Here is an 18,880-nt window from a genome sequence, read left to right as displayed (position 1 = left end):
GGGGGGGGGGATTAACCCTATGGGTTATTGTATGTTTTAGCATGGCTGGAAACCTCTACTGACCAATCAGAAGCCTGTTTTGTAATACATATGAACTCTTTTTCATTTATTTGAGATGCACATTTATTTAAACTCTGTGTCATCTTGTTGCAGTTCTGTATTTGTGTCACTGTGTCTTGTCTTATGCAATATGTTGTAATCTACATCATGTTGCTCAAAAATACAAACAATAGTGCAATGCATAATGTAATAACTGATGTGTCTGATGTCTTAACTGCGAGGTGAAATGTTTACTTGGATACATGTTTGCATAAATATTTTGTATTTAGGACATGGTGGTTTTGAGTTCACCTTATTATACAGTATAGTATGCAGATTACGGTTTGTGCGATGGCATTGGCCCACCAGTCGGTCACATGGCTTATAACCTGTTTGGGGTGCCTTGTTTCTAGAGAAAGTCATAAATAATGGCGGCACACATTACATGAATATACATTCCTTGTTGAATGACATTTTTTGGAAATGTTTCCTTCTTAATAAATTGCTCTGACTACCTCCAGTATAAACAATAGCTATTTCTCATCTGAAGTCTTAGCTGCACTGTTGCATATGCATGATGTGTTCATATTTATTCATGTGTGGTTGCTATGGCTACATCCTACACACATTTCTACCGTTGTCCCTTGAAAACAAAACTGGAGGTGTTAACAAATGCTGTGTTCAGACGTAAGAGAATTTTTAAGGTTAAGAGGTTACCTGACCCATTTTTTTTTTTCTCACTGCAGATTTACTGCCAATAAGCGTGAGCGCAGTGGTTTTATTATAACCGTGTTCTGCTAGGGAACTGTCGACGGCCAGAATATGACATTTAGAAAGAGCCATGAGCTGCATTCAGCAGAATATTTTAACCATATTTCAAAGACAATAGAAGTAATTATGAAATTACATATGAAGATGTACTTAATGAGGAAAGAAAGTACTCTAAAGTTCAGCTAATATAAATTTAAAATACAATTTTGTTTAATTGCACTTACTGTAAGTATCTGAAAATACTACATTCAGTTCACACTTGAGTATATTCTTTTAAAGTTTATTATTTCCATAAGTAAACTTTATATATTGCTAAAATGTATTTCTTTTGATTCTGTATCAAATAATTGAGTCCAACATTGATAACTATAGCTTCAGCATCTCATGACTGTAAATGACAAACATGAATGCCAATAATTAAGCGTGTTTTTTATTTTTAATTAAGTCTTGTAAAGCGCTGTTGCTTTTGAATTCCATGGTATAATGTGTCACTCTCACAAAGAACCACGTTTTGTATACAGAAATGGATTAAGCACTTAGATCACGAGTGACAACCTTCCGCAGTGTGTATGTGCTATTGCTAAAATTAATAAAATTACAAAGCAACTCCAGCATCCCTGTATGAAATAATTGGCTTCCGAAAGCCGAGATTCATCACGAGCAAATGTTCTCTTACTGACATATCACCCTGAGAAACGATTACCGCCCTAATAGAGCTTTAGAGCATTTGAGAGTAGCTTCCGCTAGTCATTTATATCACTTTATATTCTCTTTGAACCTGCATAATACAACCATGCTAAATCCCGGTCCATTTACTGACCTGATCACTATTTGATTGCCTTACAAAACAAACATATCATTTATTTTACGATATGTAGGTCATGATGTATTGAAATGTTAGTTAAATAAATAAGTAAATGAGTCTACATAATTACTATCAAGAGACTGATAGCGTGTATGGGATCCAGGTTTTCTGTGGGAATCTGATCCAGCTTTGGGTCCAAAGCTCTCTGACTCAGCTCTTCATGTCCTCTTGCTAATTGGTCTCTGTTAGAAACACACATACATACTAAGGATCACTGTGGTGAATCTCGCATGGCAGGATCCCGTACGTATCTCACACGTATCTCGCAGCAAGTGCTGCTGTCTGTCCCTCTCCTAATAGTATCTTTATTTGTTCTGTTTCACTGATGGCTGTAAAGTTCTTTATTAAGTTGGTGAATTTGTTGAAGTAGCGGTTTATTATGGATCTGTATTTATGACAGTGAAGGAGGAAGTGCATCTCTGTCTCGATCGCTCCTGTCTCAAAGTGAGCACACAATCTTTGCTCTCTGGGTAACCAGCTCTTTCTGTGTCTGCCGGTCTCGATGGCTAGACTGTGCTCACTGAGCCTGTACTTGGTCAGGATCCGTCTCTGCTTTGTGTCTCTGACACTCTGGAGATAATCTTCCAATTCATAATTTGATTTTAGAGTTCGATAGAATTGTAATTTACTTTGTGTTTTAGTTTCTTGATCCCAATGTTCCAGATATGTATTTTTAGATTGTTTGATAATTAGATTTATTTTGATGTTCGGGTGAGAAGCAGTGCTGGTTTGAGACTGGATAGTGTTAGTAGAGTTAGTCAGGTTAGTAAGTCTCAGAACTAGCTGACTGAGTGGACTCAGGGGGTTCAGTTCTTGGGTTTGTATTGCTTTAAAATGTAGCGATTCTGTGGGACTTGATTTAAGATGCATCCAGAATTTGAGAGATCTTTTATGCATATTGATAATCAATGGGAATCGGCCTAATTCTGCCCTACATGCGTTATTGGGTGTTTTTCTTTGTAGTTTTAGAATCATTTTGCAGAATTCTGTGTGTAGGGCTTCTGTTGGATGTCTGTCCCATCTAGTGTAGCTCTGATCACTGAGTGGACCCCAAACCTCACTTCCATACAGCGCTATGGGCTGAATCACACTATCAAAGATTTTACACCAAATTAGAAGCGGTATTTCAATATTTTGGAATTTTTTCTTGATTGCGTATAGAACTCTTCGAGCTTTATCTTTGAGAGCATTTACTGCCAAACTGAAACTCCCCGATGCAGTGATGATCAGGCCGAGGTAAGTGTACTGCATCGTGTGTTCTAGGGCGGTGCTGCCTAGACTGAACTGGTATCAGTGTTCCTGACATCTGGGCTTTTTCTGAAAGACCATAATGTTGGTCTTTTTGAGGTTTACTGCCAGGGCCCAGTTCTGGTAGTAGTTGTCCTCTATCTATCTATCTATCTATCTATCTGTCTATCTGTCTATCTATCTGTCTATCTGTCTATCATCTCTCTGTCTATCATCTCTCTGTCTATCATCTCTCTATCTATCTAACTATCTATCTATCTATCTATCCGTCTATCTATCCGTCTATCTATCTCTCTATCTCTCTCTCTCTCTCTCTCTCTCTCTCTCTATCTATCTATCTATCTATCCGTCTATCTATCATTTCTCTGTCTATCATCTCTCTGTCTATCATCTATCTCTCTCTCTCTCTCTCTCTCTATCTATCTATCTATCTATCCGTCTATCTATCTATCCGTCTATCTATCATCTCTCTGTCTATCATCTCTCTGTCTATCATCTCTCGATGAATCTCTATCTGTCTATCTATCTGTCTATCTATCATCTCTCTGTCTATCATTTATCTCTCTCTCTATCTCTCTCTCTCTCTATCTATCTATCTATCTATCATCTATATTTCTATCTTTCTATCTATCTATCTATCCGTCTATCTATCTGTCTATCTGTCTATCTGTCTCTCTATCTATCATCTCTCTGTCTATCATCTCTCGATGAATCTCTATCTGTGTATCTATCATCTCTCTGTCTATCATCTCTCGATTAATCTCTATCTGTCTATCTCTCTGTCTATCTATCTATCTATCTATCTACCTATCTATCTATCTATCTATCTATCTATCCATCTATCCGTCTATCCATCTGTCTATCTATCTATCTGTCTATCTATCATCTATCTGACTATCATCTCTCTGTCTTTCTATCTGTAGTGTTTGTGCGTGTGTGTTCATTTGAAAAGTAGTTTAATTTTTTTAATTTTAATTTTTTAAATTTTATTGTTTTTGGTAACACTTTATTTGAACCCTTTAAATATTATGTTATATAAAAAAGTGTTTCAATGCATTAATGCACCTTATAAAGCATTTTATGATCTCATGAACAATTGTAACCACATTTATAATACTTATATATTCTACTTATATATGTATTACAATTATAATTATAATTTATATATTCACTGTTATGCTTTTAGCATAATGCTTTATAACATATGACAAGCATATCTAAACAAATCTAGCAAGACAGTTGTAAAGTAATGAAATAAGTAATGAAATTTGCAAATATTATAATGCATTTTAAATTTGGTTAAATTTCATTTATGAAAAGATACTGTATAATGCATTAAAACATACATTATAAATGCCTTTATAATGCATTATACATGAGTGTTGCCCAGTTTTGTTTTTTAAATCATTTGTTTAATTTTATTTAAACGATAAAATAACACATTAAATCATTTTAAAAGCAACTTCTTAATTGCTTTTTCTAACCCATTTGACAACTTTTCTTTAGCTTGTTATTTTTAAAAACAATTTATTGTTACATTTAGCTACTTTTTAAAAAAACATTTTTTTACATTTTTACATCAATTTATTTATTTCATTTAAACTTGTTTATGTATAACTGTATCCTCTTTTTTTTTTTTTTTTTTTTTTTTAATATTGTTAAATTTAATTACATTTAAAAAAATGAATGAAGAAGTTCAATACTTTAAAAAAAATCTGTTTATATATTTATTTAAATTTTTATACTTGCTAATAATAAAGCCACTGGGAGTTCCTGGAATTCCTGGCTAATTGTGATGGATATATTGGCGGAAAGTTAGCTGCATATGGCAGGTTTAACAAACAGCTTGATGTGATGTGTGATGAAAGGTGCAGTATTCTCTCGCTCGGTGTGCGAGAACAGGCTTTGATGCTATGTGTTTGTATCCCTGCAGGTGCCTCAGGATGAGTGGGAGGGTTATCCAGGGATTGAGAAGGACCAGGAGATCCCGTGTCGCCGGATGCGTAGCAGTAGTTACGTCAAAGCCATGGGAGATGATGATAGTGGTGAGTCTGATACCAGCCCCAAGACGTCGCCTCAGAAGACTGTGCGGTCCGATGCCCTTGTCCTTAAATCAGCCATGCAGAGGCCACATATAGACACCCAAAGGTAAGTCTCAATAGATCTTTATTGTTCTCATTTTCAACGCTGAGCTGCCCACAGACTGTCTTGCCCGTTGTTTATCCTCCTGCCGTATCAAACTGTTTCTGCTCAATTCAAAAGCTTGAGCTGTTTCCAACCATTTGCAGAAGCGCTCATTAGAATCCGCTGGTTTTCTCTAGTTGTGAAGTGTAGATTCTGTGGTGTTAACCTGTGAACAATATTAATGTGCAGAGAAATTGTGTACTGTATGTTCTCTTAATAGTCTTATTATCTTGTGTGCTTTAGACCATATTCAGTGCAGTCAACAGCTTATGAGGCCTGGCCACAGGGGTGTAAAAACGTATTGTAGTGTTGTAAATTGTGTAAAAGAGAAATTATAGTTATAGTTTAACTCTAACCCTGTATGACTTTTTGTCATCAGCATATTTGAGTGTGGCTTTAACTATTGGCACAAGTGTCACATGTTCAATAAATTACTATTTCTAAAAGGCATATACAAGAGCAATATCCAAAATGTATATGCATATATTACAGTAGAACAGTAAGGAATTATATAAATAATTTCCACACAATATTTCTTTCTGTTTAGATTATCATAACTTTTTATAGTTATACTTTTATTTTATTAATATTATTATTAGTTATTATTATTATTATTATTATTTATACGATTGAATTTCTTTTTAATACAGTAGCTGCAGCTGGAGAAAAAACACTCGCTGAACAGAACATTATGAGAGTTGTATAACAACTCTCTGGCAACCACCCAAAAGTCGTGGGGAAGTCGTGCGTCACTTTCACTTTTCACTTTCAAAAGCAACACCAACATCAAACAACATCTTCTCTAGGTTTTCCAGAGAGCTTCACAGAGCAGCTGTCATTCACAGCTTGGCTTTTCAAATATACATCAGCCACTATTCTGGGCACTTTAAAACTAGAAAAGTGACAGAACTCACTCATGCCATCTCAGTATCCAACAGCATTCTTTAAAGCCATGACTCCTGACGATAGCAGTGATGCAGGTGTTGGTGTTTGGTTTGCAGATTTGGCCCCATACAGGTGTGTTCCAGGAGCTGGAGAGTTGCTGAGATTATGATTTATCACCATGGAGCCCTTCCTGAAAGACGATTAACCCACATTGCCCCAAAGACTGTGTCTATAATAAGTGCACTATGAGATGTTATGGGCAAGAGACACCACTAAATAACAATAGGGACACTTAATTAAGACGTCTCAGGGCTTAACTATCATCGACTCTTGTCTTAATGTAATTGCTGGTATGAAATTTTCTGTAGTCTGCAGAAGAATATTGGATTTTGATGCTAGGAGCATCTCAAATATTACAGAGCTAAAATATTTTAATGTTGCAATCCACATAAGAATATTAAGGACAACATGATCAAATCAGAGTTTGTTGATTGTATTTTAGTGGCAGCTGGATGCAATAATCGCATGCCAATGTGCATTGGCTCGTTTAGTTTACACTCGAAGTAGATTGGTCTCTCTAAGCGAGATCCCAATTCGTCGGTCATCCGACGTGACGTCTCCGTTCCCTCCTTCAGGGAACGAGGGTTACCATACGTAACCGAGACGTTATACTGTATTATGATGGCTGAGATGAGTTTGCATAATACAGGAAACACTGTGACCATCAAGTTCATCAAATTCCTTCCTTTTTTCATTCATTGATTAAAGGATAGGGGCTCACAGGCATAAATTCACTGTCAGGATATTTCATAAAAATTTAAAGGAGAGGTACAAGTCTTGGCTGCTGTGTGTGGTGATAAAAAATAGTGAGACAGAGTTTGAGATTATGTCTGCGTTTTTTGGATTATGTACATTTTAAAGGTGAAGTGTATAATGTTCTGAATGACTTAATTTGCAATGACTATTTGTTAACCATTTAAAAGTTGATTACCCTGAAAAGTTTGTTTGAGCATCCCAGACAGCCAGACACAGCAACATTGGCTCAATCAGTGGTGTGAGTTTGGGTATCAGTGGTACAGTATATGTTTGCCGATTAATGGCAGACAGTTTGAAAACAGTCGTTATTTTTATAATTATGTCTCAGAAATCACACACTTCACTTTTAAGGATAAAGAACCAAGGTTATTATTTTTCTTGTCATGTTTATGTGAAAGCAGTTGAGAATTCACACATTAGTTCCTGATGAGAGAACTGAGGATGAAGGGAACACTGTCGATGTTTGAGATGTCTTGGCAGTGAGGAAGTGTTAGAGGCTTCAAAAATGTCATCCGATTTCTCTTTTGCTCTTTCTCTCCTGTCCATATGGTTGCCTGGTATTTTCTGCTGACAGATAGTTGCTGTCTATGGTTTTGGATTGAGACTAGAAGCACTGATAATGTGTGTTCTGAGGCCTCGCTGTAACATGTCACATGATTTTTCCCATGACGGTTGCTCTTTGTTAGGCCATCATACCATAACAATTCCAAGCAATAACCAATTTGGAAAAATAGTAAAAATAAGATGGTTGATGCTCATTATTGTCCAAAAAACAAGCATAATGTATGATTTTTCCTTCGCACCTCTGGGAAAATAGTTTGCTTGATGCATCTTTATTTTGGTGTGTATATGTCTTCATATGTGGCTTATACGTTTACACATTGAAAATGTCTTACATTTGGGTTCATGACGGCAAAGCTGTTAACCAAGTCACTTTATCTTAAATCATATCCTCAGAGTTTGCCAAAAGTTCACCATTGGTGGTTATTGCAGAGTGACCCTTCAATCTAATACTGAATAGGTTACTCTCTGGCTACATTAGTTTTTGGTTATTCCCTCCATTTAGCTCTGGCTACCACTTGCAAACAAGGAGAGATATGCGCCCTCACCCCAGCGTGTCTCTGGACCCAGCAACCAACTTCAACCCTCCACAGTTTCGCTCCAGAAACCAGAGCTACATGCGTGCAGTCAGTACCTTCAGTCAGGCAAGCTGTGTCAGCCAGGTGAGTCCAACCACTCGCAACACCACATGGCACTGACACACAGGTACAAGCAAGGACTATCTACGTACAGTAAGTGGTTTCAAGCAGAGGGCTATAGTCTGAGATGTTCTTCTCTTTTCTTAGATTGCGTCTTGAGCTGATTTGGAGAGTAGACTTTTGAAGACTTTATGCTACCTTAAGTCGAATGGTCTGTGATTAATCAAGGGGTGTTGACTGATCATTAGATGATCCAAGTTTGTCCAAGTTGGTTTAGGAGGAACAGTTGAATACTTCTTCTGGGGTCTTGTACAATCTGATAGGTTATCTTGGTCAACCTGGTTGGAGTTGATAGATGACCTAGGCTAAGCTAGTGAGGAATAGGTTGGGCTGATTAAATGTTCCAAAACCTAGTTTAATTTAGGGGGTTTAGGTGGTTGACCAGCGTAACTACCAGCTGGTCAGGTAGAGAAAGACTGAGAAGTTAATCTTGGTCAACCTGATTAGACTTGGTAGACATCTTTGGCTGAACTGCTGGAGATATTAAGCTGATAAAATACATTTCCAAAAGCTAGCTTGATTTGGGTGGCTAACCAGCAGAACTACCAGCATGGTGGACCAAAGACAACTTGAGAGGTCATCTTGGTCAACTGGATTAGAATTGGTAGACCGCCTTGGCTAAGCAAGTGGGGGATATGTTGAGCCCATTAACTATGTTCAAAAACGTTATTTAGGTGGTTTAGGTGGTTAACCCCCATATTACCAACTGACAGGGCCAGTGAGACCTAGTACCTGCCTGGTAAAAGCTGGTAGACCATCTTGGTTAAGTTAGTGGGGAATAGGTTGAGCTCATTAACCCAGCTTGATTTAGGTGGTTGACCAAAAGAACTACCAGCTGGGTCAGGCCAAAGACAAATTGGGATGCCATTTTGGTCAATCAGATTAGAATTTGTAGCTTTCCTTGGCTAAGCAAGTGGGGAATATGTTAAGCTGATTAATTATTATCCAAAACTCAGCTTGTTTTAGGTGGTTGACCCCCCAAAATACCATCTTACAGGGCCGATGAGCCCCAGTACCTGATCAGCCTGGTTATAGCTAGTAGACCATCTTGGCTGAGCTGGTTTAGCTACTTGACAGTGTTCCAAAAACATTTTGAGCTAGTTGACCAGCTTGACCACCTTAAACTTGAATGTTTGTTTGTTTGTCCCAACAGAGTTGTGGAGATATTTATTTAAGAACATAATGTTTTATCATGTTTGGTTAGAGAGACAATAACTTGATGTGGTTACCTTTGCTAAATTCTGTTCATACAAGCAATTGCTAAAACAGGATGTCAGAAAGCTGAAGTCAAGGTCTGTTGAGCTGTGGTAGTGTTAGTTCATGTGGGCTTTGGGTAGGTGGCGGTTTTATTGATGGAGTAGGTTACAATTGAGATGTTTTTTGGAGGTTTTATAGAACATGCAAACTGTCAAACACATTGGAAAATGTTTTAATTAGGGTAGGGAAAGTGTTCAAATTTGTGTTGTAGTTCTAGGAAGACTTAAAAGCAGTAATTTAACAGTTACATAGACTATATATCTTTTAGCTTAATACTGAAGTTGATTTAGGAAAGTCAGCCATCATCTTCTTATGCTCCGTTTATGAAAATCTCTGTTTTCTTGCTGTCTGCTGCTGTTGACTGTTTGTGTCATTTTCCCTCCGAAAATTCTTCAAACAATCTGCTTTTCTTCATTTACATATTATGAGATTATATTCCAGTTTGAAATGTTTTCTCTTATCTTGTTGCTTTTTGACATAATTCTACTGAGACGAGAGAGAGAGAGAGAGAGAGAGATAGAAGGCTTAGAGCACATACCCGCCATACATTCAGCACATGCTGAACTACATACTCTGGCATACCTACATATGTACAGTGGGATTCCCTTGTGCTTGAGAGATGACTGACTTGAATGTTGTTTCCGTCGGCTCCTGTCTGTTGTGTGTGTTTGCTTTTCTGCGTCTGTGCTCCCCGAGTGTTGAGAGACGGTTGCCTGCAATTCCCTTTGCACGAGTCATGTGTCCTTTTCTGGGCTTCTGATTGGTTGGGTCCAGTGGTAATGACAGGCTATACTGGGGGTCAGAGGGACTTAGGCAGAGACAGAACTCAGCATGCTTTTAACTAGCACAGCTGTCCAGAGCATGCAACACACCATGGGCAAGTGTTTTCACGCAGCACAGAAAGTCAGGTTAAGGTTGGGCAGGAAGGCCGGCTTTAGACGTGTTCACAGTCCTTACATTTTAAAAACGTGTGTATTTTCTGTCTTCTAAATATTGAAATGGATTAGCAATTAAAAAATACATATTTTGGTTTGGTTTGGTAAACTTTAAATGCTGTTTCAGTCCTGAATGCACAAAGCAATGACTGTGAACTACATAATCAATTTTATTTGATATTATGTGTTGCACAAAACATCTAAATTAGTCAAAAGAAATTCACAATGCTTCAGAAGTCAAATCAAGATATTTACTTGAAAAACTAGTGAAATTAAAGTTTTCATTTTTCAACTAAACAAATTAGAGCAATAAGCACTTGTTTTTGAGTTCTATCAGAATAAAAATGTAAAAACTAAATGCTAATGCCAAGTGTTTAAGGCATAATATTTAGTGAATATTAGATTATTTTATATATAGATTATTTATATATAGTTACTTCTGTATGCTAAGCCAACCTCTCCACATGGTTAAATGCTTTATTTTATAGAAAATATTAGTTTATTTAAAAAAAAAGATGTCTGTTAACCACTTAATTGTTTGGTTTATTATTTTAATTATTATATTGCATTATATAAAGTTGAATATTTAGTAGAATATAGTAGAATATTTTCGCATTGAAAATTTTTTTTTAAAAGTTTCATCGTAATATTGCATGTGAGCAATTTTTCTGTCATTGAGGTTTTGGTTGGTTTGTTAATGCGCTAATTGAATTATGATTTAATAATCTCTGTATGAATTCAAAAACTGGAGGTGAAAACAAATCCTATTATCCTAATCCAGTTTTAACAATAATCCTAACTAATGAATAATTTTCACAACCTAAATGGGTTTAGGAAGACCTGACAGAGCAAGTGTGGAGGTTTTGTGCAGCACATACTCATGAGAAAGTGTGCATCACGTGTCACAGTTTCTTTGTGCAAGCAGAATGCCGCCTCCGCACCCACCCCTGCTGTGTTTGGTGTACACATGGAGTAAAGCTATGAACCCTATTGAAATGCCACAAATTGATGTCAAATGACACTAAAAATGCTTTTTTTTTTTTCAGTTGTTTACATTTGAAAACCAAAATGCTAATTTGTTTTGTATGATTTGTTTGGTCGCTCCAGTCAAACTTTGTTTCTTTCATTTAATGTGGGCTTCTTTGTGTTTGTTATTCAAACTGGAGTTTGATTTGATTGGACCTTCATACTGTCAAAAACTCATACTGACAACACACCGAGGACTCTAAGGAGAAAGGAGAGCTCTCCAATCCCACCGTCTCACTCCGCTGAAGTGCTTTCACCACATATGGCTCTGTATGCAATCCCTGTCAGCTCAAGTCAACCGGCTGTAGGACAAAACCATTTTCTCAAAGGATTTCATCCACTCTGTTTCACTCGGGAGGACTTCTTGTTTCAGCAGTCCTGTACTACTTTGGATTTACAAAGAGAACCATAATTTGTGTATGTGTAGATCCTAAATTAGATGCTTTCTTCATTAAAGACTTTTAAGAAAGTTCAAATAATTGCTTGAGCTCTGGTATCGATGCTCTCTGGTTCTATAGTTAATTCAAAAGCAATGACCAATCAGAGTAATGTTATCAAGCATATCCCATAAATTCACGAGTAGATGAAGCTAAATTTAGTTGCCGCTAAAATCATTGAGTAAGGTGTTGGGTGTTCTGTGATGGTGGAGAGGGAGGGTGGGCGTCATGGCCCCTCGTTGGCCATCACAGGAAGGAGATCCAGGGGGAAAAAGCAGCTGGAGAGATGCCTGTCACAGGTATTATAATGTCAACACGCATACATCTTTCAATGGATATGTGTGTTTTTGCACTGCCTTCTCAACTAAATCAGGATTAGACCTTTGAAAGACACATCACTAAAGGTCAGATCCAGTGTTCAGTTGCCAAAGTAGCAATGCTTTTCTATAAAAGGCATTTCAAAAGTTTTTTTATTTATTTTTTTTAATTTTTTTTTTTCAGAATTAAATGTTGTTGATTACCACAGAAAATAATTTTGATTATATAACAAAAAAATTAACCAAAAGAAAAAAAGAAAAACGTGCACTTACAATGAAAGTCTATGGCGCGAGACATTCTGGAGAGTTTAAAATTGTGAAGCGATTTTTAGCGAGATCCTAAATTAGATGCTTTCTTCATTAAAGACTTTTAAGAAAGTTCAAATAATTGCTTGAGCTCTGGTATCGATGCTCTCTGGTTCTATAGTTAATTCAAAAGCAATGACCAATCAGAGTAATGTTATCAAGCATATCCCATAAATTCACGAGTAGATGAAGCTAAATTTAGTTGCCGCTAAAATCATTGAGTAAGGTGTTGGGTGTTCTGTGATGGTGGAGAGGGAGGGTGGGCGTCATGGCCCCTCGTTGGCCATCACAGGAAGGAGATCCAGGGGGAAAAAGCAGCTGGAGAGATGCCTGTCACAGGTATTATAATGTCAACACGCATACATCTTTCAATGGATATGTGTGTTTTTGCACTGCCTTCTCAACTAAATCAGGATTAGACCTTTGAAAGACACATCACTAAAGGTCAGATCCAGTGTTCAGTTGCCAAAGTAGCAATGCTTTTCTATAAAAGGCATTTCAAAAGTTTTTTTATTTATTTTTTTTAATTATTTTTTTTCAGAATTAAATGTTGTTGATTACCACAGAAAATAATTTTGATTATATAACAAAAAAATTAACCAAAAGAAAAAAAGAAAAACGTGCACTTACAATGAAAGTCTATGGCGCGAGACATTCTGGAGAGTTTAAAATTGTGAAGCGATTTTTAGCGATATTATCACACTAGTGTCATGTTGACGTGTAATGTTTAAGTGTTGTAGTGATATTTTTGCAATACTTGCCTTGCCCCATAGAAATCCATCGTAAGTGTAATAATATACCTATAAATGCATTATTTGTCTATTTTTACAAACTGAGGGATGAGTTTAAATTCTGTGGTAATCGACATCATGTCACAGACATTCTTATTCATTTTTATTTTTTCTATATGGTTGGGTCACTTTTAACATTTCTCTTAATTTTTATGCCAACCTTGGCATCCTTGGAGAACAAACGTGTCCAGCAAAATGCGGTTGGAAGTAAGAGCTGGTGTGGAAGATTTCAGCTGTGATGGACAGTGGGATTGTAGCCTCTGCCTGGTGCAGCCCTCACAAAGGACTTTATTGGATCGTGTTTCTTCTTAATCCCGCCCCTATAATCTCCACATGGTCCAATCAGCTCGATAGATGGGCTTTTTAACATATTCAATAGGGTTCATATCTCCTTGCCTGAATGATTGCGTGACATGTTATTGCCTTTTCATCTTTCCTGTTGCACAAAAACAAGACAATCCTTGAAATTAGCCTTCACATTTGCCGCAATGCTCTGTGATTTGATAAAAGGTTAAAAGGTGGTTAATAGCATTGAGATATTGTTTTTTATTGGTTATGCTGTGAAGAGATGGAAAGGCTGAACAGATGAGATGTTCTTTGACGTGAGTGAGAAGGCAGTGTAAACACATATCTGAAAGCTATATGTATGTGAGTAAAAGAAAGTGAAAGACCCTGACAACACAATCTGCAATGAATTTCATTTAGTCAATTTTTAACATGAACCCTTTCATTAAACCAGGGGCGCTTCTAGCCTTTAATGTTTTTTGGATATTAATGGATAAATATTGCAGCACAATGTCATTCACAAGTTGCACATGCAGTAAAGATCTGCTTTGTTGTTGACAAATGATAGCCAAAATTTTGGTTCCTACAGTGGAGGTAAATATCCACCTCATCCAGTCTTATGAAATATCCCATTCAGGGGCGTGGCTACCAGGGGAAAAGGGGGACAAAGTGCATAGGGAACAGAGGTTGAGAGGGGCCCAGAACGATGTTCTCTGGGGGGCTTGAACAACCCATCCCCCCCAAATGAATGTGATTTTGAGTGGGCCCCATAGCAAACTTAGTGCAAGGGACCAGAATTTGTAGCGATGCCACTGATCCCACTATTATTTTGGTGTGACAAACTTCTGCAAACGATTCCAACCCAGGCTCATTGAAAATACATGCTTGTAGCACCGTTTCTGCAACACCAATATTACAGTACGTACCTCATTGCATGTTTTGCGGCAGTTTTAAAAGTGAAATGTCCAGTGAGTGGCGCTAAAATGCATGTTCAATACATGACCATAGCCACGTTTTATTACATTGTTACAGGCACGTATTGCAGTAGTGCTGGGCGGTATGACCAAAAATTTATATCACGGCATTTTTCAAAATTATACCGGTTTCACGGTACGTGACGGTATTTTTTTTTCATGCATGACTGGGTGTTAACCATATTTTCTACTGATTGAGAGAGGAAATACTGCAGTATATTGACTTAGAATGCCCTATTTTACTGTCATGATGAGTGAATATTGTCAAAAAATACCACACTAAATAGTGACTAAACACGACCCCTTTTAATACATGTTAACCAGGAGTCACTCTCATTTATAATCGCGGCATCGTCTGATAAAATCAACGTGCATCTACACTAAAGAGCAGCTATGCGGTTGTTTTGGCTATATTACTTTTTTGTCTCATTTAGTAACGTTGTTTAAACGACATACACCGGTATTGCGGTATTTTAAAAATTCATATCATAACAAAAATAAACACCGGTATTCGGTATGAACCGGTATACCGCCCAGCACTATATTGCAGCATATTTATTACGTTGTTAATGCTCTAGTAAAGTTAATGCTAAATATAACATACACCCTACACCAAACCCAACCTTAAACCTACTAAATAGCATGTTAAAATAGTTTTGAAGTCAACATAATATTGTGCAAGGAACTACATGAAAATTATGCTTTCTTAATTGAAACGCCCTGTAAATCATACTTTGTCTGAAAAGGAATAAAAATTGTTGGAGAAAAACTGGAAACTGCAGAGATTCATACGTATAGATAATTTTTTTTTGTTTTGCAGAAAACGTAGGTAGGTACATGTATTTTCAATGTGCCTGGTTAGAAAGATTCAGTGCATTAGTGAACTGTCCAAATTAATTAAACTAAATCACGAACAATTTCAGACCTTTTTGCAAATCCATTTGACAAGTTGGTTCAAAACAGATTAGCAAATCTGGCTACACTGATTCTAAACAGCTGATGTAAAACACATGACTTGATTGCTGAAATATTATCATTGAAAAGTATTCTCAAGTTGATATATATACAGGTGCATCTCAATAAATTAGAATGTCATGGAAAAGTTCATTTATTTCAGTAATTCAACTCAAATTGTGAAACTCGTGTATTAAATAAATTCAATGCACACAGACTGAAGTAGTTTAAGTCTTTGGTTCTTTTAATTGTGATGATTTTGGCTCACATTTAACAAAAACCCACCAATTCACTATCTCAACAAATTAGAATACTTCATAAGACCAATAAAAAAAACATTTCTAGTGAATTGTTGGCCTTCTGGAAAGTATCTTCATTTACTGTACATGTACTCACTTACTTCAGTCTGTGTGCATTGAATTTATTTAATACACGAGTTTCACAATTTTAGTTGAATTACTGAAATAAATGAACTTTTCCACGACATTCTAATTTATTGAGATGCACCTGTATATATATATATATATATATATATATATATATCAATGCCATTAACACATAAGAATGTATCAGTAATATTTTATTTGGACATAGTGGTATTTAACTTGGTCTCATGCCTCAGTAAAAAAGGTCTAGCGACGCCCCTGCATTAAACCTAGTTGGAAACAGATATTTGCTTGCTTCCTGTGAAAATCAAACTGAAACAATTCACTAGCATGCAGTTAAGCATTAATTGGAATTTCTTCCTCATCAATCTAATGTACAGTCTTGTTCTTCAGTCTCTCCCCATACACTGTCAGAAATTTTTTTTGAAAAGTTGTACCTTTATGGGTACAACAGGGGTACAACCCTCAAAAGGACACATTTGTACCTTCTTTACCCCTAAAGGGTGCATAGTAGTACCTTAGAGTAATAATATGTACCCTTAGAAATATGTACTCTTATGGTGCTATTATGAACTGTTCAGGGGTAAAGAAAGTACAAGGGTGTCCCTTTAAGTGTACTGCCCTAGTGACAAGCTGTTGTACCCCTAGAGGTACTGGGAGGTACTCTAGAGTTTTCTGGGAGTGCGCTTGATACATATGAAAGTTCCTGAATTTACTCCCAGGAACAAATGCAGTGTGCAATTGAAAATTGTGTATACAGGGCATTTACTCACATACTGCTAACATGAGACTCAAGTGTTGACATTAGATAAAGTGAGAGGCGTTGCCGAATTCCACAGCTGTTCATCCCTTTGAATTTCCCTATCTCCATATTCAAATTTGTCTTCCAGAAGGGTATGATGCAATGGAGGGCACCTCACTGCTAAATGAGGATATGATTGAGGATGATGATGGCGCCAGCTCCTCAGCTTATCAGGAAATCGAGCGGTTTGAAAGAGAAAACGTTGCACGTAGTCAACACAGCACCAGTTCCACGGTCACGGCTATCTCCATTCCTCCTACCTCCTCGCATGCCTACCGAGTCCCGTGTCCGCCCCCGTCCCAGCCCCCACCGGATCCACCTGTTCCGCAGGCTATTCAGGCTTTCAAGGAGTCTGCAAACATGGTGGCTGCCTTCAACATGCAGTGGAAGGAGGAGATATCGGCGATGCGCTACGAGCTAGCGGAGCTGCGCAGGGATGTCTGCGGAGAGCTCAAGACTTTCAACAGCAACTTCTTTAATTTCACCCAGTGCTATAACATGTGGACCATGTGCCGGGAAGCTGCCACTGGCACCAGTTCCAGCACTAGCGAGAGGGTGTCCGTTGGCGTCCAGACCGGCGCTAATGGTCTGGTGAGACAAAACACTGCAGACGCCTCAGTAATGTGTCAGCCAGAACCGGCTGCCTTCAACATTTTCGACCTGATGGAGCCTCCGCGCATCGAGATCACTGAGGGAACTCCTGAAGGAACCACGGCCACCAACAGCCCAACCAGTCCTGCCAGTCCAGATAGACCCACCACCGGCCCACCGCTGTCCAAGCCGTTGGGACGGTCCAAACTGGACACTTGCAAAAAGAAGAAAAACTGCAGTCGTGTGGACGGTCAAAGAAGTGCCAGCCTTGAACTCTGGTGCAGAAAGTACACTAGTGGACCAATGTCCTACATATCTCTATCCTTCTGATCATTCTCATCACTGGAACGGACATTGACTTTGTTTCTGAATCAACACTATACACCTGCATCCAGAGAAGAGCTTGTCCTTTTTCTCTTGGCAAAAAAGATGATAGTTTGGCTCAAATGCCGAAAGGAGAAGGTGTCTTATGGCATAATGGGGATAGTGTAGCTATTCTAACTGGAACCATTTGTTGTGCCGGATCATAAAATCTGTTTACATCACCACGGAAATGAATCATGAATGTCATTCACATTGTAAGGAATGTCGCAATTTGTCTGACTGTCACCATCAGTGATTTGTCCATGGCTAAAGCAGTTTTTGTGACAGTGGTGAATTATTTCACTGCTCAGTCTGACCAAAAGAGGTTATGAATATAGTTGAAAGATGCACATTTTTTGGCTTATACTTTTAATGTTTATCAAATAAATCTAAATAATTTAAATTCAGCAAATTTTTTCAATATACCTCTTTGCATTGTTTTTAAATTAGTTATTTTACTTTTTTGTAGATGGGTGAAAATACGGAATACTGTTAACTTTAGTGACTGAGTTCAGTTTGTAGGCAATACGTGTATCATTCGTTCATGCGTTTTTCGATTTATTATTGAAAGTAGAAAAATGAGAAAACGGCTCCTTTTTTCTCCCCCAAAAAACGAGAATTCAGTTTAAATTTTCATTTTTCGTTCAGGGGTAGAAAAATGAATAAACAGCTTGAATATTTGATTTCTACACATGGGTGGGAATTAAACGCCCCTTTTTGCTGATTGGTCAGCTGAAGATCAAACCGTGCCGTCATCAGTTCTTCCATTTAACGTCAAATAATCTAAATGAAGCCTTTTAAAAGACAAGTATTCGCTGTGGTTCATGTTTGTGGCATGCGCCAGAAAGATGCTCAAGAAGACCGAGATGCGCTAAAGCAGTGCATTCTGTTGTTCTCTTTATTTTTCAAAGGCATTTTGTAGTTATTTTGAACGTAACGTTACACAAATAAAAATATACATTTTACCATACGACTATAAATGACAAAGTATTAAGTTACTTCCCCTCGATGGGGAAAAAATCCAAGTGAACATCACTCAGTACTTAATATTAATTTAAACTGCATATTTAAACTGCTTCAAATATGACTGCTGCTTATTTCCTGTGCACTTCAATACTGATCTGCACTTGACTGTAGTCGCGTCTGTCTGCTTATTGAGTTTATTTAACCCATCGCAATTTATTGGAACTGTGTGAACTAGAGTGACTACTCACCTTAATGTTGTTCTAAAGGCTTATGCTGCGCACAAGTGCATATCCTTTTGAGATATCAATTATAATCAATTTTAATAAAACACAAGACTACATTATATAACTCTAACAGTAGGCTATTTAATATCTGTTGTTCTCCGGTTGTCAGTCAGAATGACAGTTCTTGCGTGAACATAGG

The 18,880-nt window shown here is 37.4% G+C and overlaps 1 protein-coding gene and 1 long non-coding RNA gene across 2 annotated transcripts in view; both read left to right on the top strand.

Annotated features, from left to right (window-relative positions):
- LOC107751294 (uncharacterized) overlaps nt 1-2,656 on the top strand; it is a 7,914-nt gene extending 5,258 nt beyond the window's left edge. Inside the window, exons 2-3 of the long non-coding RNA XR_001641224.1 lie at nt 744-751; nt 2,645-2,656. This is a non-coding gene — a long non-coding RNA (uncharacterized LOC107751294). The remainder of the gene's footprint in view (nt 1-743; nt 752-2,644) is intronic.
- LOC107751296 (disks large-associated protein 2-like) overlaps nt 1-11,235 on the top strand; it is a 75,323-nt gene extending 64,088 nt beyond the window's left edge. Inside the window, exons 3-5 of the mRNA XM_016566978.1 lie at nt 4,857-5,071; nt 7,875-8,031; nt 11,185-11,235. Coding sequence (XP_016422464.1) covers nt 4,857-5,071; nt 7,875-8,031; nt 11,185-11,235 — 423 coding nt within the window. The remainder of the gene's footprint in view (nt 1-4,856; nt 5,072-7,874; nt 8,032-11,184) is intronic.
- The last annotated feature ends 7,645 nt before the right edge of the window (nt 11,236-18,880 follow it).

Source organism: Sinocyclocheilus rhinocerous, unplaced genomic scaffold (assembly GCF_001515625.1).
Source record: "Sinocyclocheilus rhinocerous isolate Xijiao unplaced genomic scaffold, SAMN03320098_v1.1 scaffold1132, whole genome shotgun sequence".
Lineage (NCBI taxonomy): Eukaryota > Metazoa > Chordata > Actinopteri > Cypriniformes > Cyprinidae > Sinocyclocheilus > Sinocyclocheilus rhinocerous.
The sequence above is the reverse complement of the archived record's forward strand: the minus strand, read 5'-3'. Positions and strand labels throughout refer to the sequence as shown.